Source organism: Leptonotus elevatus, chromosome 4 (assembly GCF_054856555.1).
Source record: "Leptonotus elevatus isolate MCC_2025b chromosome 4, RoL_Lele_1.0, whole genome shotgun sequence".
Classification (NCBI taxonomy): domain Eukaryota; kingdom Metazoa; phylum Chordata; class Actinopteri; order Syngnathiformes; family Syngnathidae; genus Leptonotus; species Leptonotus elevatus.
The window spans coordinates 3,036,872-3,062,858 of NC_141242.1; the positions used below are offsets into that span (position 1 = coordinate 3,036,872).

At 40.3% G+C, this 25,987-nt stretch overlaps 2 protein-coding genes across 15 annotated transcripts in view; one reads left to right on the forward strand and one right to left on the reverse strand.

The window, feature by feature from the left end:
• The window catches only part of ppip5k1b (diphosphoinositol pentakisphosphate kinase 1b), a 41,644-nt gene extending 40,983 nt beyond the window's left edge, over positions 1 to 661 (reverse strand). For 5 of the 13 annotated variants that reach the window (XM_086073364.1, XM_086073360.1, XM_086073363.1 and 2 more), the window contains exon 1: positions 425 to 660. The gene's annotated coding sequence lies outside the window, so the exon portion shown is untranslated. Of the gene's footprint in view, positions 1 to 280 lie in introns of all 13 variants that reach the window. The other 8 variants (XM_086073361.1, XM_086073367.1, XM_086073366.1 and 5 more) reach the window with 5 other exon arrangements.
• Positions 662 to 6,593: 5,932 nt separating this feature from the next.
• Positions 6,594 to 25,864, forward strand: acanb (aggrecan b). 2 transcript variants are annotated; one of them, XM_086072966.1, is made up of 20 exons: positions 6,594 to 6,697; positions 8,183 to 8,262; positions 9,013 to 9,056; positions 16,974 to 17,052; positions 17,619 to 18,002; positions 18,563 to 18,737; positions 18,853 to 18,980; positions 19,083 to 19,376; positions 19,454 to 19,645; positions 19,761 to 19,935; positions 20,019 to 20,146; positions 20,242 to 20,535; positions 20,630 to 20,761; positions 20,889 to 20,996; positions 21,141 to 22,427; positions 22,520 to 22,678; positions 22,753 to 22,835; positions 22,925 to 23,069; positions 23,264 to 23,446; positions 23,868 to 25,864. In XM_086072966.1, exons 2-20 carry the CDS (start codon positions 8,187 to 8,189, stop codon positions 23,954 to 23,956), a joined length of 4,155 nt encoding a protein of 1,384 aa, XP_085929092.1. In that variant the 5' UTR covers positions 6,594 to 6,697; positions 8,183 to 8,186; the 3' UTR covers positions 23,957 to 25,864. The 2 variants fall into 2 exon arrangements, with proteins under 2 accessions (XP_085929092.1, XP_085929093.1); XM_086072967.1 differs by having other exon boundaries at positions 19,454 to 19,582.
• Positions 25,865 to 25,987: the final 123 nt, after the last annotated feature.

The following is a 25,987-nucleotide window of genomic DNA, read 5'->3' on the forward strand; positions in this document are numbered from 1 at the left end:
TTTCTTTTTTGTAATTTAAATTTGTGCGAAAGTGTTATCTGTTCTTGTGAGTACTCGAATGTGAGGACTAAACATTTCACAATCTTACGTGGATAAATGTGGTAGTAAAGCACATTGCTATGGTTAAAGTGAGCATTAGTAAAGACAAACATTTTGGGCAAATTACATTAAACGGAGTCAAAAAGTCGATTGTAGAAGCTTGTGTTGCTGTGTAGTGTTGCAAATGAATGAGCGTGGGAACTGAGAGCGTTCACGGCGCAACTTCCTGACTCCAACTTACGTACGTGAGTCTCTTCAGCGGGCATCGTGTTCTTTGTGGAGCTTTCCCAGGCACACGGCGGCCATGAAACCACAATTAGATCAAACTCCAACGCTTTGCCACTGGTCGGCCGACAGGACTTTAGTTCAAATGAACGCCACTTACCCGTGAACAGGTCGTAAAAAAAAAAAATGTTTAAAAAAAAAAAATCCCCGCCGCGTCCACTTCCTTGTTTCTCCCCCCCGCCCCCTCCTCGAGTCAAGTGGACCCGAGGGGAAGCTGGCGAGAAGTTCACGTCCGGTCAAAGCACCACTGCACTAAACTGACGGGACGGAGACATCCTTCCCCTCCGCCGACCTCCACAAGTCCCCTCCCGCTCCGTAACCACTCATACCCAGTCCTCACTCCCTGCTAACGGGGAGAAAGCTTAGGCTGTCCCCGCAACGGTGCTGCCACCTAGCGTCCCGTGCCCGTGCACTGCAGCAATCAGCGGAGTGCGCAACATACCTAACTTGGGCAATAAACGGCCCATACTTTCTAACGATTTATGATATTCAAAAAGTTTATTTTTAAGTTTATTCCATACAGTATTATTAATTATTATTATTATTATTATTATTATTTATTATTATTTATTATTATTATTATTATTATTATTATTATTTATTATTATTAATCTTATGCATTAACATTATGTTTAAAAAAAACATTTATTATATTTATTTTGAGGTTTTCATTTATCATTTTATAATTATTATTAACCTTATCATTTTATTAATGTTATACTTACCATTATTATCCTTGTTTATTATCATCATCATCGTTATTTTCTGTGCCAGAGCTTGGCACTTCCGTTAATCATCAATTCCCATCAATGACAATGCCCAACAAAATAAACCGAATAAAAGGGATCGTCTAAAAGGGATCGACAGACATAAACGTGCTTCAGTTTTTTCAAGGCTTCGTTCCATTGTGCACTCACCGAAAGTTAACCATCGCCATCACATTTACACCATCACTGTGGTGGCAAATCCAGGTCCAGAAAGTAAAAACCCTACCACAGTTTGGCTTTAGCCCCAGGTGCTAGCTAGGTAGCTCCCATGGTGCTTTTTTTACCTGCTAGCACCTGGGGCTATAGCCAAACTGTGGCAGGGTTTTTACTTTCTGGACCTGGATTTACCACCTCTGTTTACAATTTACTTGATTTTAAAAATAACTAAATTAGATTAGACTAGCTAGCTAACTCCCTAGCTCGCTCCAATGGTGCTTGTTTAGTTAGCTAGCTAGCCAGCCAGCCTCAGGGGCTAAAGTCAAACAGTGGCAGGGTTTTTACTTTCTGGACATGGATTTGCCACTTCTGTTGTGTAGGAACTGAACACACGTAATCCCAAAAAGTCTTGCAGATGTATTACTACGTCGCCAGTAACCTATTACAATTGTTATGATTAGTATCAACATTATTAGATTTCTCTTAGCTTAGCTTTTAGCCTTTCAGAAGGCCATCACAAGCCTTACAAAATTTGATGTCCATAATTTCACTTTTTCGCTTCTTCTTGAGTGACATAGCCACATGCCAGCCAGACTAGCCGGTTAGCCAGACGCGAGCCTGGCACGCCGTCAAGAAAGTGCGGAACAGCCATCGATCCCATCATGCAATGGGGCATGAGAAGCCGGTCTGTGCCGCTACATAAGGAAGTGAGTGTTCTCAACAAGCCGGTAACGTAAATTCTCCCTCCTTCCTCTTCGTACTCTATCACCGCCTATGCTGCATCCAAATGTGTGTGGGATGAAAAAAATTACTAAATATTATGTAACATATAAAAAAACTGCAATATTCCGAATGAAGGCTGTAGTGTTTGCGGAATCCACTTGCAATCTTTGAGGGTCATCGCACCTTCAGACAGTCAAGTTTTTGTCGTCTTCCAAAGATCGATAGGTCTGTTTGAAACAAATGAGTCAAATTCATACGCAACAGTACAACGTCTCAGTAATAAAATAGTCCTCCACCAAGGCCAAAATATTTAAAAAATGAGTGTCTTATTTGTGTTTGTTTGTTTGTTTGTTCCATTCACACTCACATTCCAAGCTGCAATATGAACAATTTACAGTTTTCAATGAAACATATTTTGGGAATGTGGGAGAAAGCCTGAACAAAACTCCCACAAGCACGAGAAGAACATGTAAAGTCACACACTGCAAGGCTGAGATTCAAACCCAGAACCTCAGAACTGCGAGGCAGATGTACGAGGGCACCATGCTGCTCGAAATTAATTATTTAATGGAAAATAAAGAGTCTTATCAAACACGTGCATGGACAGCGCAACCATTGGCCTTTTTTTTTTCTACCCAAAGTCCTTTAAGGGCACTGAAGTATATTTGGTTGGTCGATCCAGACATTTTTGGGGGTAAGGCGAGGCCCTCCTTTATTTAAATTCCTTGGCAGACATGGTCACCGTAGCTGTCAGCGTGTCTCATACATCCACATGTACGGACATTTAAATTTAGGGAGCAGAGCAGTATCAACCCACAGCCATAAAGCCGCCATTCACATCCGCTGAAAAGAAGGCTGCGGCCCTCCCACTTGACGGACGGACTGCGAGAGACTGTGTCAATACACACTGGCACACACACGCGCACACACACACACACACACACGTACGTCAAGAAGTAGATGCACAGCCAGCACTGAGTGAAAGAAGGTCTTATGATTATGAGGGCCCGTGAGGGACATAATTCAGGATTACCGCTCATACTGCTAGTCTGCTAATGAAATGCATATTTCAGTATATTATATGAGCACATTAAGACGCAATCGAGGGGAAGCAAATAAATTAAAAACTGCAGGGGCCCTACAATCGAACCCTGTGGAACACCATAGGACAGTGGGGCAGAGTGGGACACTTGTGCAGCCTCATTATTTCACTTGTTTAGATTTTTTACTTCGCCTCTCGAAAGTATGTATGTATGTATATATATATATATATATATATATTCTAAACAATTGAGTTGTACATGTTGTAGGTCACAATAAAGGTGGAGACATTGTTAAAAAAAATTGGGGTCTTTGAAAAGGAGTGTGTAGACTTATAACCACAGTATCTCGTAATGTATTAAATGATTCATTGTAAATAATAATTACATACTTGAAAAAAAAATTATATAAAAAAAATGGTTAGTTAATTATAGTTCAATTAATTATAAACATCTAAAAAAACACAAATTAATATTTTTTTTTATTGAGATAAATTGTATCTCATCTACGATTGACCTGGCATATCTGTCCATTTCAAAACTCAAATTCAAGTTTCCATTCAGCACAGATTGTGACCTTGTCAGACCATTAACACTTTCAGAATATTGAGCACTCTAAATAAATGTCAGCTTGCAACATTATAATAACAGGATGCATAATTTCCTAATAATTTGGCACGGTGTTGAGTATTTACAAAGCAAACAGTTTTTTCCTAAAAGCGGAATATTTGTTGTACAAAACTGCATTAGGTGGGCTATATATTCTAAGCATGGGGTCCATACAGCCGAGGTAGTATATTCAAGTCTATATCTGTGTGTGTAAATAAATGTTGTGTGTCTTTCTATTTCTGCACCGAGGAATGTGTCATATCTGATGTGTCACTTATTTAAACAGTGTATGAGGGAAATCCTGTTGAATAAATCAATATTGCATATGTTGCCCCTGTGACCCTGGACAAGATCGGTGATGAATAAATGAATATGTCACAATAGTGAGCTGTAGCCACAAAAGATGCTTCATGTGTGTAAAAACCTACAAGGTCACCTAAACACATTTTTATATGTTTGACTGTGGCTGTTGAGTCCAAAGCGCATCAACTATTAAAAGGCGCATCGAAAATAGACACGTGCAGGGAAAGTGAAGTGGACAAAAGTGCGTATTTCAAAGTTGCGCGACTGAAACCGTCGAGTCCGACAATTAAGACAGGTGGACGGCGTCAAATGAAACAAAAGAGCTTGAAGTGAAAATAATTGGGCAGAGGGAATCAACCAAAATAGGTGGAATCAATTGATTGAAAAAGTTGAAATTCAACAGCAAGCTACAGATGGTAGCCAACAGCTGAAACAGGTAGCTACGAGCTAGCATGAAAACATAACGTGTGTCATCTGAAACAGGTCATCAAGTGGAAGCACGTGCCACGTTAGGGCGTGTGCGTGCGTGCGTGCGTGCGCGCGCCCGCCCAGGTCCGCTGTGAGACGAACTCTGTTCCGAGTCACCGCGCCGGTTGCTGGTCATGTTTGCAGATTGTAAAAGTAGCGTGAAACATGAGTCATACAGTACGTACGTCTGTCATGGATAAAACGACTTATTTGGAAGCTAATGTTGACTTTGTGAGTCAGATCACCAAATAATAAATTGAGTCACTTCACAGGTTAAGACTGCGTTCCAAGAAAACCTCCTGTGGGCATCAATAAGTAGAAAAGCACACACATACACAAACGTATGAATACATACAATGAATGTATGTATTTTTATTTATTTATTTAATTTAATCTCATGTCTCATCTCATCGACGTCAAAGATCCATTTTTACTGGGTGCCATTGGCAGTGAATGAATTAACTCACTCATTCACTCCCAGCCATTTTCACTGAAGCGTCCCCCTTCGCTCCCGGCTGCTTTACTGGATTTTGACTGCTTTTGCAAGGCCCACAGAATATTGTGTTCTATTACTTTAAAAACATGGAACCTACCACAAAAAAAAAAAAAGATTAGAGTCTCTTCTTTCATCAGGAAAAAAAAGTATGTTTCTGTTTGTTTCCATTTTGCAGCAATTAGCATTAGAATATAGCTAAGTTTCATCATTATTCCCAAACCGTTGAAAACACTGGCAAAAAGAGCTTGTTGCAATATGGCCCTGGTGCTGCCACCTGCTGGCCGTTTTTATAATAACTACCATTGTTTCAAGCGTTCTCTTCAGTTCAGAGGCTGCATGAAAGCCTTCTGTATGCTCTAGCATAAAAAAACTTCTTTTTTTTTAAACACACATATAAATATGCTTTTGGGATTGTGGCAATATTTAAAATAGAACGTGTTTATATGTTTTTGGGAGCAAATTAGTTAAAGAAACTATATCTATGCATCTTTAAAAATCTAATCAAAGTCCAAAGTACGTGTCTCAAAGTCAAGGCCTGCAAGGGCAGATAAGGTCCTCACATCGTATTTTTTGTGGCTCACAAAAGCAAATCAAGCGTATTTACTTCATGTTTCTTGCTAAATGAATTTGTTCTTTTCATTTTGGTAGAAAAGCTGCAGGAATTATATATTTTTTTTTTTTGCCAAAGCCCTTCTTGAGTTAAATGCAACAATGGTACAGTGGATCCTCGTAATTCTGGAAGTAAGACGGACCAGGCCGGCCTGCGAATAGCAAAAATCCGTTCATAACGGGCAGTCATTATAAATGCTTTGAGAAATAAAATAAAATTAAATTAAATTAAATAAAGAAACATTTTCAACACCCAAAATTCTGAATAAACATTTTCTATGAAAAAAAAAACACAGGTTGGCTCCCACCAATAAATAAATAAATAAATACCCCCCCCCCCCCCACACACACACACAAAATACCCCCCCAAAAAATAATTGTAAATTTTTTACGTTTTAAACGGTGAACAAAATCTACAAATAGATCAACCCACGGGTGCGAGTACGCGAAAACAGTTTATAAAAAGTACACAGCCTGTTCACAATCAAAATACATTTACAGTGGTTATACAAAGTCTACACACCCGCGTTCAAATGTTTTTTGTAATGTAAAAAGACGAGATCAAGATAAATTATTTCAAAACTTTTGCCGCCATTAAAGTGACCTGTAGCTGTTTAACTCAAAGAACAAAAGTTCTCACCTCAATTCAAATTGATTTACTTTTGCAACTTGCCGTCATAGAAGTGTCTGTGTTTAACCGCAACAAAAGTTCAGCTGTTCTAATAGGAGTTGCAAACAGGGGTGTGTAGACTTTTTATATCCACTATGATAATGACAAGTACAAGCTATGATTATGATGGTTTCATTTATATGTCTGAGTGAACCCTTCACTGCGATGAAAACGAGTTTGTCACCCTGGTAAACTAATTACGTGTTGACAAATGAAGTCACTTGTACTTAAAGACAGGAAAATCCATCACTATTTTCGACGTAACAAGAAGTTCCAACTGGCGTAATTGCATTTTGCAAACGTCGCCCCGTGTACAAACGCCAAGTGTGTCGTCTGCAAGCGAGCGTTTGAAAACGTCTGTTGACATGTTTTACTTTGAACGTTGCGGGTTACGTGCGTGCGCGTCATGAGGGCGCCCCGCACAGTGGCCCGCATTGATGCTCTTGAATGGAGCTTGGTGGGGGACACGCCTTTAAAAAAAGAAAAAAAGAAGAAAAAAAAAAAGGAGTACACTGAACACGTGCAGGAGGAGGTGAGCACATGCTCAGACAAACACCATCAGCTGTTTTTTTGTTTTGTTTTCCATTCGTGTCGGGCATTTTAAGATCCAACCAATCCATTATTTATTCACTTAAAATGGTTGGAATCAGTAAATTATACAGTATTCTGCAAATTAGGCCCGGAAGCTCACAATAAAACTTTGACAATCAATATTCAGAAAAGGTTTGAAAAAGTAAAGGAACAAAGATCTTTAAAAAAAAGAAAAAGAAAAGATTCAGTTTAAGGAACAATGTGAATAAAGAAAGCAAACAAAGAATCCAAGTCAAACATCACATTTATAAGAATAACTAAATCCAGCTTGTTGAAGAAATATGAAATATTTGAATTAGGTTTGATCATTATGCCAAGGTCATTTTGTTGTTACGAATGTCTGCAACTGTAAATTGAGAACTAAAAGTCTCGTGACTGTGTGACCAGCTGTTATCTATTTTCTAATTAATTTAGTTTTATTGTTGCTTATGTTGTTGTTTACATTACATTATTTTGTAACTGAATTCTGGTGGGAAAACGGGGCAGAGAAAATAGGACTTGTCTTCTTTCTGCTCCTTTTCTGTCTACATGGGAGAATATTGTTTTTTTTTTAAATCTTTTACACTTTTACACCACTCCAAATTTAATGAATAATAATAATAATTATTATTATTATTATTCATTCAATTTGGAGTGGTAATAATAATAATAATTATTATTATTACTATTATTATTATTATTATTATTCATTCAATTTGGAGTGGTGTTAAAATGTAAAAGATAAAAATAATAATACAAATAATAAAATCCATCACAATTTAATAATAATAATAATAATTATTATTATTATTATATGTCAAGGCATTTGTGTGACATAATTATTTACAAAAATAAATGAAAACACCTTATAAAGCCTAGACATAATTTGAATTAATTGTATAATAATAATAATAATAATAATAATAATTAATAATAATAATCCAAATTATTTGATATAAAACTTTTTTTTTAAAGTAGTGCCTGGTAACGAGATTATTTTGAAGTAATTAAATTATTAATTTAGTTACTTTTTAAGCAAGTAATGAGTAACTATAACTAAATACTTTTTTAAAGTAATGTTCCCAACACTGTTTATAAATGAATGAAATTAAATAAATACAATACACACACATATACTTATTTTTGTCTAATGACAACATAAGACAAAAATAATGACATTCTTTTTTTTTATAATTAAAAAAATAATTAAAAAAATAATGACATTCTAACCCTTCCCCCCCATAAAAAAATCTGACGATTTTGCTGAGTATTCTGTTGTAAAGTTGAACAAATACAATAGAAGGGATGTTTTGACTGAATGTTTTTTTTTCAGACTGATACCAATGCACACAAATACCGAGTACCAATAGCTCTAGTTAGTGCTTTATACAAAATTTCATTTAACACAATTACAAAACATTGTGAACAAAGACCTTTCTTTCTGAAGCAGAATGATGATTCACCAATATGTCACACTGCTGCAGTATAGCGCCAACTACTGCCAAGGAGGACTTACTGGCTGCTATGGTAATGTTATATTCTCAAATTCATATCTATCTATCTATCTATCTATCTATCTATCCATCTATCCATCGAAGCTAGCTAGCCTAGCTATTGTAGCTATCTATCTATCTATCTATCCATCCATCCATCGAAGCTAGCTAGCCTAGCTATTGTAGCTATCTATCTATCTATCCATCCATTGAAGCTAGCTAGCATAGCTATTGTAGCTAACTTCTATCTATCTATCTATCTATCCATCTATCCATCGAAGCTAGCTAGCCTAGCTATTGTAGCTAACTAGTTTCTATCTATCTATCTATCTATCCATCTATCCATCTATCCATCCATCCATCCATCCATCCATGCTAGCTAGCCTAACTATTGTAGCTAACTAGCTAGCTTCTATCTATCTATCTATCTATCCATCTATCCATCTATCCATCTATCCATCTATCCATCTATCCATCCATCAATCCATCCATCCATCCATCAAAGCTATCTAGCCTAACTATTGTAGCTAACTAGCTAGCTTCTATCTATCTGTCTATCTATCCGTCCATCCGTCCGTCCGTCCGTCCGTCCATCCGTCCATCCATCACCGGTTTGACCTCAGCCCCTGAGCAGTAAAGGAGCACATCTTCCTCCTCACCCTCCTTCCTCCTTTCCTTGCCCTCCCTCCCCCCACCCTCCTCCCCCCTTCCCTCCTCCCCCCATTTCCAACGTCTAAATGTGCACTGGCGTTTGAATAAAGCTTCTTTCTGCTCTCCTACACAGGCAAGGAGAGCCACAGGCCACCGGGCAGCTTCGGAGCATCAACGGTACGTACCCGGGAATGCTGGAAAGAGGGGGCATGTATAGATCCGGTATTGATTGACGAAAGCTTGAACGGAATTTGATAGAAAACGAGGTGATCATGTCGTGCAAGTGGAAGTTCTTGGATGGACTGAGTATCGAAGTACGTTTGGTTCTTGAGTCGAGAACTTTTTGCGCTCGAATTTCCTCAGCGCTTTATAAGTGAGGCTAAAAATAGTGAACTGGGGAAAGCGCTCAGGAGAATTGATTGAAAGCGATCACATGAACCTTTTTTCGTACCCGGTGCCCCGTTTCACGACACCACTTTGATGATGCAACAGCTGTATAATTTTTTCGATTTGATGTGCATTTGTGGGTCTTTCATAAGAATTTGACTGACGTTTTACTTTTTGCAATGACCCGGGGCCAATCAAAGGCTTCTTTCTGTGTTGCCCATCTTACGGGGAGCATTCACAGATTTTCTTGGTCAGGAGTTTGATTCTAATGGAAATTTATTGTGCCACCCACCTATACAAACTGTTTATTGGTCACTGACTAACTAAACATAATATAGAAAATCACACATCGTGTATCTGAAGCAACGAGATAGCCTCGGCTAGCCTATAATGACAAAACATCAAAGGCACCCGGCTAACAATTAGCATCTATGCGGCAATGTTGTAACCCTGCGAGCAAATGGATATCTGAACACAAACGACACAGCGGGTCCCATGCAGACAGGCATGTATTCTTTATCTTCTGCCACGAACGACTAATATTACTGCTGTACTGGGAAACTAAGAGAGGAGCTGTCGCTCCAGTCTGCATTCTGTCTTCTACTGCCCCCAAGTGGCCGAGACGTACATACCAGAATGGGCACAAAGAAAGTGGGATTATATAAGGATTTTAGAAAGTATATTTAGAAAAACAAACACACGATACATTTTATTTTTTTCCATTCATTCCAAAGGGAAAAGATGATTATTAATTTTAATTAAATGATGCATTTTTATTCTTGCTTTTACTGGTCAGCTACAAGTGGGTAGCGGTTGCGGGGACTTTTTGACTTTTTTTTCCTGTTTGGCTTCATCCTGGCAATTATTGAGTCATTGTTATTTCCGAGCCCAAAACCTTTTTGAATGTTTTCAAAGTTAAAAAGCAACAAAGATGATTTCCCCCCCAATTGTGAGCCTCTCGCTGCATCTGAAGGTTTTTATTTGTTTTTGTTTTTATTTCTGGATCAGAGGCACCTTGAGCAGTCCAGCAGTGCCTTTTCCGTCGCTTTTCTCCTTGGAGGCGACGTCCCGTTGCTATGGCGACGTCGGGCTCCCTGGGCTCCCATTGTGAATCCCAATTGGCAGATGTTGGCTGAATGAGAGAGAAAGAAAAAAAACTTGTTTTTTGTTTTTTTTAACACATATCATTCAAATGACAGATGCTTAATATTTATATTATATATAATATTAATAATCATAATTATATCACGAATTGTCGAAATCCAACATATGTTCACAACAGTAGCCGCGTAGGTGACGTGAGAATGTGGAATATGTGCTACTAATACACCTTTAACCGCCTGTGATGTTTGTTTTTTTCTCACTGTACAAGAGTGTGTGTGTTCTCAAACAAGCGTTACAGTTATACACACACACACGCACACACACGCACGCACACGCACACACACACAGCTATATTTCCTAGAATCAGACGCGCGTTGCCACACGTCCCCTCTGAGTGTGTTGCACTGTGTGTGTCCATATCAATGTCCACTCTGTTCTGCCAATGAGGGACTCTGGTGGGTTTTGGGGGGATGGGAGGGGTGGAGGTGGGGAGGGGCCCCGCCCCTTGTGTTTACCTTGGCAGGGTTGCACCCCTCCCAAAAAGCTCTGCCCCTGTCCACAGCGGGAACAAACCAAGGCCTCATTGCCCGTCACCTCGGCTGCAAGCGGAACATACCACAGTGACCCAAGAGGGGAGCGGTCGCACCCCTCCTAACCCCCCCCCCACCCACCCAACAAATGAATGAACACACTGTGGAGAGTCGCTCCATTTAGCAGCAACGATTCTCGATGAGCCTCAATTGAGGAAAGTCGTTTTTAAGTGAGCCGCCGAGAACTGCAGTGGGGTAATTTGACACTCTGTAGGAGAATCGTGTCTGCTTTTCACACGCTGTGGGCGTGTCCACTCCTCGACTGTCAACTGTCAATCAAATGCCACAACTTCATGTTTGTTACTAAGTCGAGCGTCTTTTTTATGCCTACTGCATGTTTGAGCCGTGAAAATGATTTAAAAGATTTTCTTCACCGCAACGACGAGGCACTCTAAAGCGACGACCACAAAGCCCCGCCCACATGCTGGCTGTCAAGTAGGATAGTCCCAATCTGATCATGTGATGGGAAATCAGGACCGATCACGTGATTTTTAGCTGATCGTATTGGCTGAAAAAGATTTTTTTTTTTTAATCATTTTTAAGAAATGTTTTCTTAATTTCTAAAGTCAAGAATAAATTATTTTATTTACCCGACTTGAACCACAGCTGACATCGGGGCTGGACTGGCACACACAAAAAATCGGCCCTGGCATTTTGACTTAGGCCCGCTGGCCTGGCCCGGCCCAACTCTTGCCACTCATGTTTATTGATAATGTTTATAATGTCTATATTCGAAATGGATTAACGAACTGGTCCCTCTAAATTTAAGTCTCGTCTTATTATTATTATTATATACTTTTATTCCTTGGCTTTTAATTCAGCGTGAATGGTGTGGTCCTTGGGGTCTTTTCGTTTTTTTATTTTATTTTAATTAACTAATTAATTTATATATTTTTAATGTATTTATTTTTATTGTATTTTATTTACTTTTTACTTCTTTTTTTTTTACTAGATTTGATGTGTGCGGACGTCAATGTGCAGCACTTTGGAAACACTTGTATATAAAATGTGCTATAGAAATAAGGTGGATTGGATTGGATCAATTGTGGGCCAAACTTTTGGGTTCAAATTGAAGAAAATAACAGGCTAATTAAAAAGCACTGCATCGGCCCCAAAAGAGACCTCCATTTTTCAATCAGGAAAAAAAAAGAAAAAAAAGAAGCATAATTAAGTTATCTTCATTCACGGAACACAAACATTATCAAAGAGTGGACTCAAATGCTAACCAAAACAGCAGCACTTAACAAGTGCTCAATTAAAGCATGGACTGGTCGAGTTCAATTCAATTCAATTTCTCAATTTCTTTTGAACACTGTAAAATTTTAGTCCATGTTTGTACAAATCCAGTCGTCTGCAGCTGACTATACGCTCTCAACTATTTGCAGGAAATACGTTATTTCAATGACTAAAATGGGAAAGCTGTGCCCCCCCCCCTCGCCCCCCCCCTCACCTAATGAGCCTTTTAGGCCGCTGGCATGAGGTGTTGACTTTGTGTTTGTTATTGGAGAGAACTCTTAACTTCTCTTGTGCACTCTCTCGCTCTGCAGCCAGAACGTCAACACACACTTGCGCCTTGTTGCGAACCTTCAAAATGTCCTTGTTGGACATGGAAGCTCGAACCCGACATACGCTTTGTGACCTTTTCTGACATTTGACAGCAATGAAAAGAGCTTAAATGTTATTCTTTCACTCTGGGATTTGAAGAGTTTTCTAAAAGTTACAACCCCCCCCCCCCCCTCCCAAAAATGATAATCTTTTAATATGTCATTATTTTGTACAAGGCTTGCTAGTAAGAGGTGCGAATGGGTTTTATGGAAGAGCAGCTAGCAACAGAGGTGAAGAAGGAGCTTAAAAAGGTCCTGATAATAACTGAAGCCTTTGAGAGGAAAATGCCGTTTTTGCAATGTTTAATATGTGAGGTTGCACAAGGCAAGGTTATTATAGTTAACAGAAACTGACAAACTAAACTTTTATTTTGTTAATAAAACTAAAATTAACTATTAAGGGCAAAAATGTCATTTGTTTCCATCTTTGTCAATTAATTTCATACATGAGCTTTTGGGGCAATATATATATATTAAAAAAATAAATAAATAAAACAATGATAAAACTAATACAAAACAAAACAAAACATTTTTGAAACTAATTTTTAAAAAACTAACAAACCTGCTCTAAAAGCTAATTAGAACTAATTGATAAAATAAAAAAAGCCAAAACAAAATAAAAAATGAACTATAATAGGGAAGAAAACTATTATAACCTTGACACGTTGTATCATCTTTGCATTAAACGACATGTAACTGACAAACTAACTTTTTTTTTGTTTATAAAATTAACTGAAATTAACTATTAACAGCAAAAATGTCATTTGTTTCCATCTTTGTCAATTACTTTCATACATGAGCTTTTGGGGCAATATATATATATTAAATAAATAAATAAATAAAACAATGATAAAACTAATACAAAACAAAACAAAACATTTTTGAAACAAATTTTTAAAAAACTAACAAACCTGCTCTAAAAGCTAATTAGAACTAATTGATAAAATAAAAAAAGCCAAAACAAAATTAAAAATGAACTATAATAGGGAAGAAAACTATTATAACCTTGACACGTATCATCTTTGCATTAAACGACATGTAACTGACAAACTAACTTTTTTTTTGTTTATAAAACTAACTAAAATTAACTATTAACAGCAAAAATGTCCTTTGTTTCCATCTTTGTCTATTAATTTCATACATGAAGTTTTGGGGCAATATTTCTATATTAAAAAATAAATAAATAAAACAATGCTAAAACTAAACCAAAACAAAGCATTTTTGAAACAAATTTTAAACAACTAACAAACTTGCTCTAAAAACTAATTAGAACTAATTGATAAAAAAAAAAAGAAGCCAAAACTAAATAAATAAAAAAGAACTCAAATGGGAAAAATAACTATTCAAACAAAACATTAAAAATATACTTCCACTGTTGTCTGAAACATTAAGTAAGCATCCAATTTATAAATGTCAGACAAGATAATAACAGTTTGAAAAGATCTGTAGTTTATAATCTTATAGAGCAATTATTATTAGGATGTTCAGAACACGTCTGCATGGAAAATGAACAACATGTAAAGGATACAAGAAAAAAACAACAACAACACTCAAACAATATTTAAAGACCGTGAGCAAGCAAAAATAGTGAAGCCTCAAAAGAAAGAAAGAAAGAGAGGAAGGTTGGTTACGTCATGGCCGTCCGCTTGGCTCCAAAAACACACTGTGGGATATTTTGCATGCTGTTGCTGAGACAGCAGCACAAACATTGGGGCCTTTCTCTTTTTGTGTACAGTATAGCAGTGTTAATGGCCTACACGCGCACACGCACACGCACACGCACACGCACACGCACACACCTTTGCCAGTTTTGAGTTTGCAGCGTCACTCCAAAAAGCTGTCTTGAGAGCAGAGCGCCCTCCTGTGGCCACACTCTGTAACTGTGAGAATCACACTTCCGCTTTTTTCTGAAAGTTGGAATGTTACGAGCAGGGGGGAAAAAAATGTTAAATTACAATGAATTTATTCTCGTGAGATTTCATGCGTTCTTTTTGGGGAAATAAAAATCTTGAGAAAATCAGCTAAATTGAAGTTGTAATCATTTGTGTATGCTATGTTTATGTGCATTTGGGCAAAATTAATTAGTAGAAAAAAATGACAGGAAAAACTGAAAATAGAAAAATGAAATGCAGAAAGTACGGACAGAAATGTACTTTGTACTCCAACCATCAAAATTAAAAAAAAATTAAAAATACACAAATGTTTTTGTCCATAAAGTATAGAAATGTTAGTGTTAAATTACGATAAAATTATTATTAGATCAGATGACAACTGTTTTCTTGAAGGAAAAGTACTAAAGTACTACTCCAAATAATAATTACTGATAGGAATGGAAAATAAACATTTACAGGTCAGAAAATTTAATAATGCCGAAAAAAGTTGCAATAATGTATTATTAAAACTATTTTAGAATCAGTTAAGAAAGTAAAAGAAAAAAAAAGGAAACTATTTTTTTTTAAAGATCTCCACAAGTAGCCTGCATAATATTTGAGGGAGGGAAAATAATTAGTGCCGAAATTACTCATTGTTTTAACCAGCCAGAATGTAAAAAAAGAAAAAGAAAATAATAATAATTTCAAAAAAGTATTGGAAGTACATACATCTATTCATCCTTTCAGACGAGTTAAAAAAATAGTTTTTTAACGTAAAAAAAAAGAATAATAATAATAAAAAATAAAAAAAAGTATTGGAAGTACATAAATCTATTCATCCTTTCAGACGAGATAAAAAAATTAGGGTTTTCACGTAAAAAAAAAAGAATAATAATAAAAAAAAGTATTGGAAGTACATAAATCTATTCATCCTTTCAGACGAGATAAAAAAAAATAGGTTTTTCACGTAAAAAAAAAAGAATAATAATAAAAAAAGTATTGGAAGTACATAAATCTATTCATCCTTTCAGACGAGATAAAACAATTAGTTTATTTTTATTTTTAGAATTAACAGATTTTTTTTCTACGCGGCTAAAATAAATACCTAAATTGTCTGGCATTCCAAATGGTGAATGTCTGCATTATTGTTTATTAAAGCGGATGCCAGACGGTGTCCGGTCGAGTTACGGTCCTCTTTTCCCCCTTGAAAGCTGAGACTGAAATGTCCCCAATCCAGCACGACTCGCGCTGCAAATGCGTTTAAGCGGACGGAACCAGACTTGCGCTCAACTTATTTTGGGGCACTTAAGACGTTTCCTGTGTCCTGGCGGCGACACACAGCCGCTCGGTGTTTGGTCCTTCTTGCAAATGATGTCATATTTCCATTCCGAGTTGCTGAGCAAACGCGCACGTATCCTCAATAACCGCAAGTGGGAACGTCCAAAGACACTCTTTCATTTCATTTGAACACATCGCGCTTTGTGCACACAAACTGGAGACTTTTAAAAGTTTCATCTCATATAAATAAACGTTCATACAGAGCAGTGATTCTAAAAGTTGTCACATTATTCTAAGCTACTGTGTCATTAAGCGCAGTTTGAATGTTAACACTGCACTTAAGGAAATGTAAAAAAACTGAACTTCAATATTGGTTCAATTAAGTTTTATTGGACATAAATTGTACATATGTTTAAAAAATAAAGAGTTGTTAATGATTAAATGTACAGGACTAAAAAGTTGATTACAACTGAATCGTAATCGGGAAGTCAGGTTTTGTTTTATTTGGTCCAAAAAGTACAAAAAATAATGATTTTCCCTCAGAAACTACCAAGAAAAAAATCTGAAAAAAGCATACATAATACATTTTCTTTCTAAAGCTATGCACTCAAGACGGGACTAATATTTTTTAAGAAAGATTTTTAAAAAAATTAAAAGAAAATAAAGCAAGAGCATTTTTTAAAGTTTTTTTTTTTAGGGGGGATGGTAGTTATAGGGTATTGCAAAAATCCAGAAAGTTTATTATTATTATTAGTAGTAGTAGTAGTAGTAGTTGTAGGATGAACAGAAATTTTTAAGTAGCCTACAGTTTAAAAAAATTATACCAGAAAGTACAGAAAAAGGCTAATGATGATGATAATAATAATAATAATAATAATATACACAAAGTACATAAATAACAGGGCAAAAGTTTTTTTTTTCTTCTTCTTTTTTTTTTAAATAACAGGAGTAGACTATTGGAGCATTTCCTCAATATATTCCAGAAAGTAGCAACTTATTAGAAAGAAAGACACAGACCAACAAGTGCAGAAATATTAGACAAAAAAATGAATATGACACACAGTGCAGAAGTATCTTTTAAATTGTTTTCCTATTCCCAAAAGTACCAAAATATTGGGGAAATAATTATAAACCAATAGTAATATTAAGGTTTAACCAGCCAGAAAATGCAAAAGTACAATCCAGAAAGTAATAAATATTTTTTTTGGGGGGGGGGGGGGGTTAGTCTTTGGAGCTAAATGTTTTGTCTGTTTTCTTTAGGTGAGGATGACTTCCCTGCTTCTGCTGTGTGCGTCGTTGCCCTTCATCTGGGCCACGACATCATTTCAACACCACGACGGTACGTTTAGTGCACGCTCAACCTTCCTTGACTCAAAATGCAACGCGAGTGAAGTACATGCTTAGTGACTTTTACAATGATTGTATCGATACTGCAGAGATTCAATTGTGTCAATATCTGGTCCTGCAATTAGTGAGCTCGGGCTCACTCACAATATCTCTACTCACCATTCGTGTTAACGTCAGTGATTGACGTTCCCATCGATTCGCTCGATTTGGCATTTTTCAGATATCAAGCCGCACGTTCACTTATTTACAAACGGAATCTTAAACTTTTTAGTTTAAAATGGCCAAAGGTAGAGTCCATGTCAGTTATCGCGCCGATTGGTGTTGTACAAAAATAAACCCTCGTTGCCGTTGGGATCAGCAGCTAAGCTAGCTAGCTAGCGAGCTAAGGAGATGTTATCGCTAGGTGCAAACAGCGTGCGAGGCGCTAAAGACAGAGATTTGATACACAGCCGAGATAGACTTCATTGCTGACCAGTTGATTTCATTCATTAGCTCGTCATGCACATCCACTTTTTATGGCTGAAGGAAATATGACATTGGACCCGTCTTTCTACGCAGGCTTGGACGGCACGCTCCGAGTCAGCATCCCATCGGCGGTGCCTCTCCGCCCCCTGCTGGGTGGCAAGGTTATGGTGCCCTGCTACTTCCAGGACAACACCGCCAGCGACCCGGGCGCCCCGACCACCGCCCCGCTCTCCCACCGCATCAAATGGACCTTCGTCACCAAGAAGAACGTTTCAACCATCCTGGTGGCATCGGAGGGCAAAGTCCATGTTGAGAGGGACTACCTGGACAGAGTAACAATGGTCAACTACCCGACGGTGTCCACAGACGCCAGCTTGGAGATAACGGAGCTCAGGTCCAAAGACTCGGGCACCTACCGCTGTGAGGTCATGCACGGCATCGAGGACAACTATGACACCGTGGACATCCAGGTTCAGGGTATGACATGCATACACAATCCGATCTCTCTTTTCAATTGAATTTGGGGTTGACCTGTTTCTATCTAGGACAGGGATGGCGAGATCCGGTCCTCTAGGGCCGGAGTTCTGCAGGTTTTGGATATTTCCCTTCTTCAAACACAGCTGATTCATGATCAGTTCTTTAGCAAGCTCTGCATAAGCCTGATAACGATCCTGTTAATTGGAATCAGCTGCAGTTCGAGTAGGGAAACCTCTAGAACCTGCAGGACTCCGGCCCTTAAGGAACGCAGTTTGCCGCCCCTGATCGAGAAGAACAACTTTGGCTCAGTTCAGTACAAATGTCAATGAGTTGTCAAGAGTAGTAAAAGATAAAGGCAGCCAGGACAAGACTTGGCTGGTCTGGGAAAGCCTTGGCATACACTTGGTGGACCTGGAGTAGGCGGAAACAGACATTACTTAGACAAATTCAGGATCAGGGTCCTAAACCGTTTTGCATAGTGGAAACCAGACTTGTCAAATGCCATTAAACAATGCATGTAAGATGCGTTTAGGTAAACGTACTCTCCATACGCCTCCCAGGTATCGTGTTCCACTACCGAGCCATCACCACCCGCTACACCCTCACCTTCGAGAAGGCCAAGGCCGCTTGCATCCAAAACAGCGCCACCATTGCAACCCCTGCCCAACTGCAGGCCGCCTACGATGATGGATACCACCAGTGTGATGCCGGATGGCTGTCTGATCAAACTGTCAGGTAGTTTTCACCCATATGTCGTCCGTCAATGGAGAATGGACTTGTGCTTTCTGGTCCACCAAGTACTTGCCTCTTCCAAACTCAGTCCACGTACTGAATCCTGTCCTTTTTCCAGGTACCCCATCCATGAGCCAAGGAAGGAATGCTACGGCGACAAGGAAAACTTTCCTGGCGTGAGAACTTATGGAGTGAGAGACGTCAACGAGACTTACGACGTGTACTGTTTTGCGGAGAAGATGGCAGGTACGTTGTATGACAGGATACAAACTACGCAAACCTAAACAATACCGTACCGAAATGCTAATACATCATGTGAAATTTCACTGCGTGTGTTTCTCCTCTCAGGCAGAGTCTTCTACTCCATGTCAGTGGAGAAGTTCACCTTACACGAAGCTGAAGATCAGTGCACTAAACTGGGTGCCAGACTCGCCACCGCCGGCGAGCTTCACCTGGCCTGGAAGGGCGGCATGGACGTGTGTAACGCTGGCTGGTTGCGCGACAGGAGTGTGCGTTACCCCATCAACATTGCCAGGCCTCAGTGTGGAGGCGGGCTCCTGGGAGTCCGAACGGTCTACCTGTTCCCCAACCAGACGGGGTACCCCGTCACGAGCTCTCGTTACGATGCCATCTGCTTCCAAGGTGCTCGCTCAACCTCAACAAGGGCAACAATGCCACATTACTCGAAAGTAGTTCTGAAACTATTGCCGCATTAACAGGTCGCGATGACGAAGGCGCAGTTCCCGGGAGGATCACTCCTTTCCCAGACATCATGAGCATAACCCCAGCCCCTGGAGTTTATCCAGGACTCACAACCACCCCTGGAGGACAAGAGATCAAGCACGGAGGTGTGGACATTCTCACCAAGCCTATCTCACCTCCTTTTACAGATGCCGCAATGGCGCCCACCGGTAAACTTTTGCTGTTCTTCTCCAGCAAATGCTCGACATAAAAGATGACCATAACAATGAAGACGGAATGTCCTCTTTATAAATTGTCCGGTTTTCTTCCCCCAATCACCTGTAGGTGTAGTGTTCCACTACCGACCTATAACCGGTCGGTACATGCTGACCTTTCTGGAGGCCCAGCGGGCCTGTAAGAGTATTGGAGCAGTCATCGCCAGCCCCCTGCAACTGCAGGCAGCCTTTGAAAAAGGCCTGCACCAATGCGACGCCGGATGGCTCGGCGACCAGACTGTGAGGTGTGTTAGTGGCCGGATTATTGCACACGTTTGTGGAAGCCGAGTTAATAAAACAGCTAAAAAGGAATCTCTCTCATGCTCAGGTATCCCATCGTGTCACCCCGGGATAATTGTGCCGGCAATCTGCTGCGCCTTCCAGGAGTTCGGTCCTACGGCCTGAGGCCAGACTTTGAGCGTTATGATGTATTTTGTTACGTCGAACGTCTGCAAGGTCAGCACCCAATCACTGAATTGTCGTCAACACCAAGCTTAGGTCTTAGCATTTTTTTGCATTTCAACTCTTCAATGCTTCCATTCGTCTCCAAGGCGAGGTCTTCTTTACCAGCGACTATGACAGCTTCTCCTTCGAGGAGGCCGTGCAGCACTGTGAGAAACTCAACACCACACTGGCCACTACTGGGCAGATGTACGCCGCGTGGGGCCGAGGCCTTGACAAGTGCCGGCCAGGTTGGCTGATGGACCGCAGTGTCCGATATCCCATCACAAGCTCCAGATCCCAATGCGGGGGCGGCCAGGCGGGCGTGCACATCATCTATGCGTTCCCCAACCAGACGGGATTTCCGGATGAGCACTCGCGCTACGACGCATATTGTTTCAAAGGTGGAAAACTGCGTCACTGGATTCAACATTTTGGTTTCAAACTTTCACTGCGAATGTCAACTCACAATTCCATTCTGTATTCTGTGTTTTGCAGCTGAAACAGTTGCCATTGATACTGACACCAAAACCACCATTGACACCATCAGCGAAACCATTTTTGACAAGTTACTGACAGTGGATGTTGTCAGCAAGACAACGGTTGCAGTTGATTATGCCACTCCTTCAAGTAAGACTATTTCTGGAAAATCAGATGTCTGGACTTTTGTTACTGTGGTCCACACACTTGAAGGGACTTTCAATTTTGTCCACTCCACTGTCCTACTCTTATGTGGAATTTTGTTGTTTGTTTTTAGTTGAACCTACTTTGGCTTACAATGACACCGAAACAAGTCTAAACATCACAGAAATTGAAGAGGTTATCCAAAAGACAAACATCACAACCCAGCTAACTGCTCCAACTGGTAAGACAGCTGTAATCGACTGCATGCACATAGAAATGGTTCTTGAACGTGCATTCTTTGTGAAAGAATCGCACAGTACCTGCACATTCGAAAATGAACACATTTCAGGCGCTAATTCGTTTTTGTCTCCATTTTAACCTCTAGTTCCAGTTGATGGTTCTGCGTCTGGATCAGGCGATCTTTCAGCCAGTGGGGATATCTCAGGGGAGTCCAGCACCATCAGCGGGAGCGGGAGCGGAGCTTCCGGTTCAGGGCTGGATGTCACCTTCAGTGGACACACAGGCATCCTGTCAGGGGATCATTCTGCCTCTGGTGATCCACAAGGGGCAGAGGGTGGCAGCGCAATCTTCACCTCGGGAGACTCCTATAGCGCATCGGGATCTGGGTCTGGTTTTGTTATGTCAGGATCAGGTTCTGCCAGTGGCAGTGGAGACATTAGTGGCAGCAGTGGTGACATTCTGATCAATATACTGGATGGAAAAGAGAAAGAACTGTTGATCCCAACCCTCACTGAGCAGGAGTTAGGTAGCGGGGTCTTGTGGACTTCAGGTATGTCCGGATCAGGAAGCATGTCTGGATCAGGAGTGATGTCCGGGTCAGGCAGTGGATTTTCTGGTATCACCTTTACGGACAATAGTGCCATTGACCTGACAGTTCAGCAATCAGGAGAGCAGGAGTTGTACGGATCCGCTGAAATGTCCGGATCAGGATCTATTTCTGGATCAGGCTCTTTGTCTGGCTCGGGCATCAGTGGATTTTCTGGCATCGCATTTACAGACGATGGTGCCATTGATCTGACAGTTCATCAATCAGGGGAGCAGGAGTTGTACGGATCTGCTGAACTGTCTGGATCGGGATCTCTGTCTGGATCCGGCTCTTTGTCAGGGTCAGGCAGTGGATTTTCGGGCATCTCCTTTACAGACAACAATTTCATTGATTTAACAATCCAGCCATCAGGAGATCAGGAGTTGTCTGGACATCATCCCTATGCATCGGGCTACCCCAGTGGCTCTCCAAGTGGTTTTCCATCTGGTGTATCAGGCAGCGGTTCTGCCTCCGGCCAACCTTCACAGATAGACGGTGACGTCATCTTTCTAACAGATGATGGGGCCAAGGAAGTTAACATTTCTCCCACGGAGCATCGTCCAGAAGAGGGCCGTGGGGTTGTAGAAATAAGCGGCCAGGAAAGTGGTTCTGGAACCCATCTTCAAATCTCAGGCAGTGACAAGCCATCAACTGCTGGCCTTTCGATCGATTTTCCTCCAGGATCTACAATGACCTATACTGACTACAACGGACCATCCGGACACAAGGAGGAGGAGGCTACAGTCGTCGTTCTGACTCCGGACCCTGTCTACGTCAGCCCAACCACTGCACCGTCAATTTCACTGGCAACCCCTCCCATAGTGGCGCAACCAGAAGTAGAAGAGGGTACGGTTCTGTTGTTTGTGGTAACGCACATGCAAAAAAACAGATCATGTATCTTGGAAGTCATACTTTTTTTTTTTTTATATTGCGCGCAGCTGTGCATGGTTGTCCCGAGGGCTGGTTGGAGTTCATGGGAAGCTGTTACCTCCACTTTGCCGACCGACACACCTGGTCAGATGCTGAGCAGCGTTGCCAGGAGCTCAATGCCCACCTGGTCAGCGTCACATCCGAGGAGGAGCAGCACTTTCTCAACTGCAAGTGATACTCAATTTGTAATTGGCCTCAAATTGGCTCAGCGTCTAAAAATAGCTACGTCTCTACTTTACAGCCAAAGGTCAAGACTACGAGTGGATTGGTCTCAACGACAAAGAAGTCCAGAATGAATTCCGCTGGACGGACGGCAGCTCTCTGGTGAGACAAACTAAAAGTTGATTTAGTGGTTTTTGACGTATCTCAGAACGAGAGTTCACAGATAAGCGCTGTCATCTTTTCTGTCCCAGACGTACGAGAACTGGAGACCTAACCAACCCGACAACTACTTCAACTCCGGAGAAGACTGCGTGGTCATGATCGGGCACGAGGGAGGCCAGTGGAACGACGTTCCTTGCAACTACTACCTTCCCTTCTCATGCAAGACTCGACCCGGTAGGAACTAAAGCCGATTGACTTCCTTGGTACTTGTTTGTTGGATCCTTGGCAGGATCATACTAAACGATTTTCGACTGTAACTGTCCTAACGTTTTGTGAGTAGCGTACGTATAAACGTCCAAATGAGTGCTGATCCAAATGAAAACATCTGCCGGTTCCTACTAGTTTTTAATCATTGTCCTCTCTATCAGCGGGGTGCGGAGCGCCCCCAGAGGTGGATCACGGCTCATTGATGGGCGTCACCGGAGATCACTACGCCGTTAACGCCAAAGTGCGCTACCAGTGTCAAGCTGGCTACACGCAGCGCCACCTACCAGTCATACGTTGCATGGAGAATGGACAGTGGGAGAGGCCACAAGTGGAATGTATAGAAAGTGAGTTTCTCTTATTTAAAAAATCGATACTAGGGAAAAATATTTGTTAAAACATGCATATTATTTGGATTATTAAAAAAAAAAAAATGCTATCGTTCAACATTTTAGAATCAGAAGAATCAGAACAGCCTTATTGTAGTTGAACCAAAAGACAATGACCAACAGGGGAATACAGAACAGGAACACACTGGGTCGCCTTTTAAAGCACGTCACGTTCAAAAACATGAGGGGGGAAAAAACAGCCCAAGGCTAAGCTGCTGCAAGAGGATCCCAGCATGGATTCTGGGGGAGAAAAAAAACCTCAGCAAACAGGCACATGTCGAAATGGGCTGGAGGTTATAAACTTTACAGCCCAATGCTGAAATTGGTGTCGTTTGCCGTACGACGTGCATGATTCTAAATCTTTCCCTTGGCCCTCCAGCATCTGGCGGCAACAGGCTACACAAAAGGTCGGCGACGAGCAGAAGTCGAGGAGTGAGCAGCCGACGGGAGCACAGGAAGACGCTCTGAGCAGGACTGAATGAAGCACAAGTGAGATTCACAAAAAGGACCCCCCTCCCAAGGACACCAATGTTAATGCCCGACTAAAAACAAAAGCGTTTCGCTCGGCCTCCAATGTAAATACAAGCACTAAAACACATTTAGACAGTGACAATGTAACTGGCTCACATTTTTTTCACCAGTCTTTTTTAGTGAAGGTGCTTGCATCATGTTATTTATAGAGTCTAATTTATAGCTGTAACTCCATGCACAAGTACTACTGGAGGAATCAACAGAAGTCTATATGAAAATGTTATTGATTGCAAATGATAGCGTGTTGCTATATTTTAGCCCATTTTATTTCTGGGTCTGCGTTTGTATTTGGTCCCTGGTGACTACTTTTTTCAAGATTTTATTCCAAGACTGTGATTCTCGATCAACAATGATTACACTCTTGTGTAGTACAGGAGTATGTTTAAAAAAAAAAAAAATTTTTTTTATTAAGTCATACAATGCTTTCCACAACATTCCATTTGTCAGTACGAAACAGTTCATAAACAAATTAACTGAAGATGTCATCATTTTTATTTTTTGGGGAAAACACATACATTAAGTTCATTGAAACCTCTGGATTGTGTACTACGTACTTATTGTAGATTCAATTGGTTTTGACGTTCATTCAAAACTCACAAAAAACCTGCGTCAAATGTACGTCAAGTTCGCCGAAGACGATAATTTGAACATATCAAAAACACATCAAATGCTTTTCAAAACAGTCTGCTTACAAGTAAGGTCATTTGAAGACATTTCAAGATTCATTTGTTTTATTGCTTACAAAAATCGCTAAATAGTTTACAAAAACGCGCACATTAGCTGACTCTTGATTGCTAAAGCCAAACTGTGGCAGGGTTTTTACTTTCTGGATCTGGATTTGCCACCTCTGCCTCATTGTCTTTGTTTACAAAAACAAAACAATTGTTCCACTTACTTTACTGACTCTTCCGTAGGTGCAAGGCATTTTTATTACGAAATAATGACAACTCGCATTTTGATGTTTACAAAAAAAACATGCACACGAAAACACGTGAAATTGTTTTGTTTACGAAAATGCGGCGACTCAAACTGCCCTCTTTGTGAAAACGCAAACAAATTTGTCAACACGCATACGTTGATGTAGGACAACAAGGATCACTTTGAGTTATTATGACAAAGTCACTTTTTTTGAAACGTTCCATTTGCAAGCACAAATCAGATTTCAACACGTCCTCGTCTGTGGATAAAAGCTGACGTTTGAATGGTGACTGTTGGCGGAGGCCCATCGCTGGCGTAACGCATGGGACTCACTGTAAATATTCGACACTGCAACTGTGTGAACAGCAGGATCTGTCAATAACATTTTCTTTGTCATGATTCATCCTGTATAGATAAGTTTGGTTTAATCACGCGCTAGAATGATGTCATTAGTCAACAGTTACTTTTAGTCGAGCTGTCTGTGGAACCGCAAGAATTTGATTGGTGAATGCTGTGGGGGGCGGGAAAAAAAACATTTGCATAACACATTATTACATTGGTTATTGTTTCTTTTTGCTTGGTTAAAGTTCTCACAGTATGAGGTAACACATCAAATGTACTTTTATCGCACTTTTCTGGGGAAAAAAAGTGTTTTAGAGGGCAGATACGCACTGGGAAGTTGGGTCAGATTTAAGTGACAGCAAATACATCAAGCGGACAGTCAAATCAGACATTTCACTTTTTTTCTTTTTTTTAAACGCAGGCACGATAATAAAAACAAATGTTGAAATAAGTGATAAAAAAAACGAGCCTCCATCTCAGTCCAAGTGTTCCACTGCAATCACTGTGTCGTTGTGGCCATCCCTGACGTGAGCATACAGTCTGCTGTAGTGTGCTGTGCCAAATAAAAAGATGGAATACAGCCTATGCGTGTGTGTGCGTGAAATGATTCTCGACTTGAACTTGACTTGGGGTTGATCAGCGGCGCTTGAAATTGTGACAGGCGTGTGCTGATGTGAACATTTCAATTTTAATTCTGAACACGGCCAG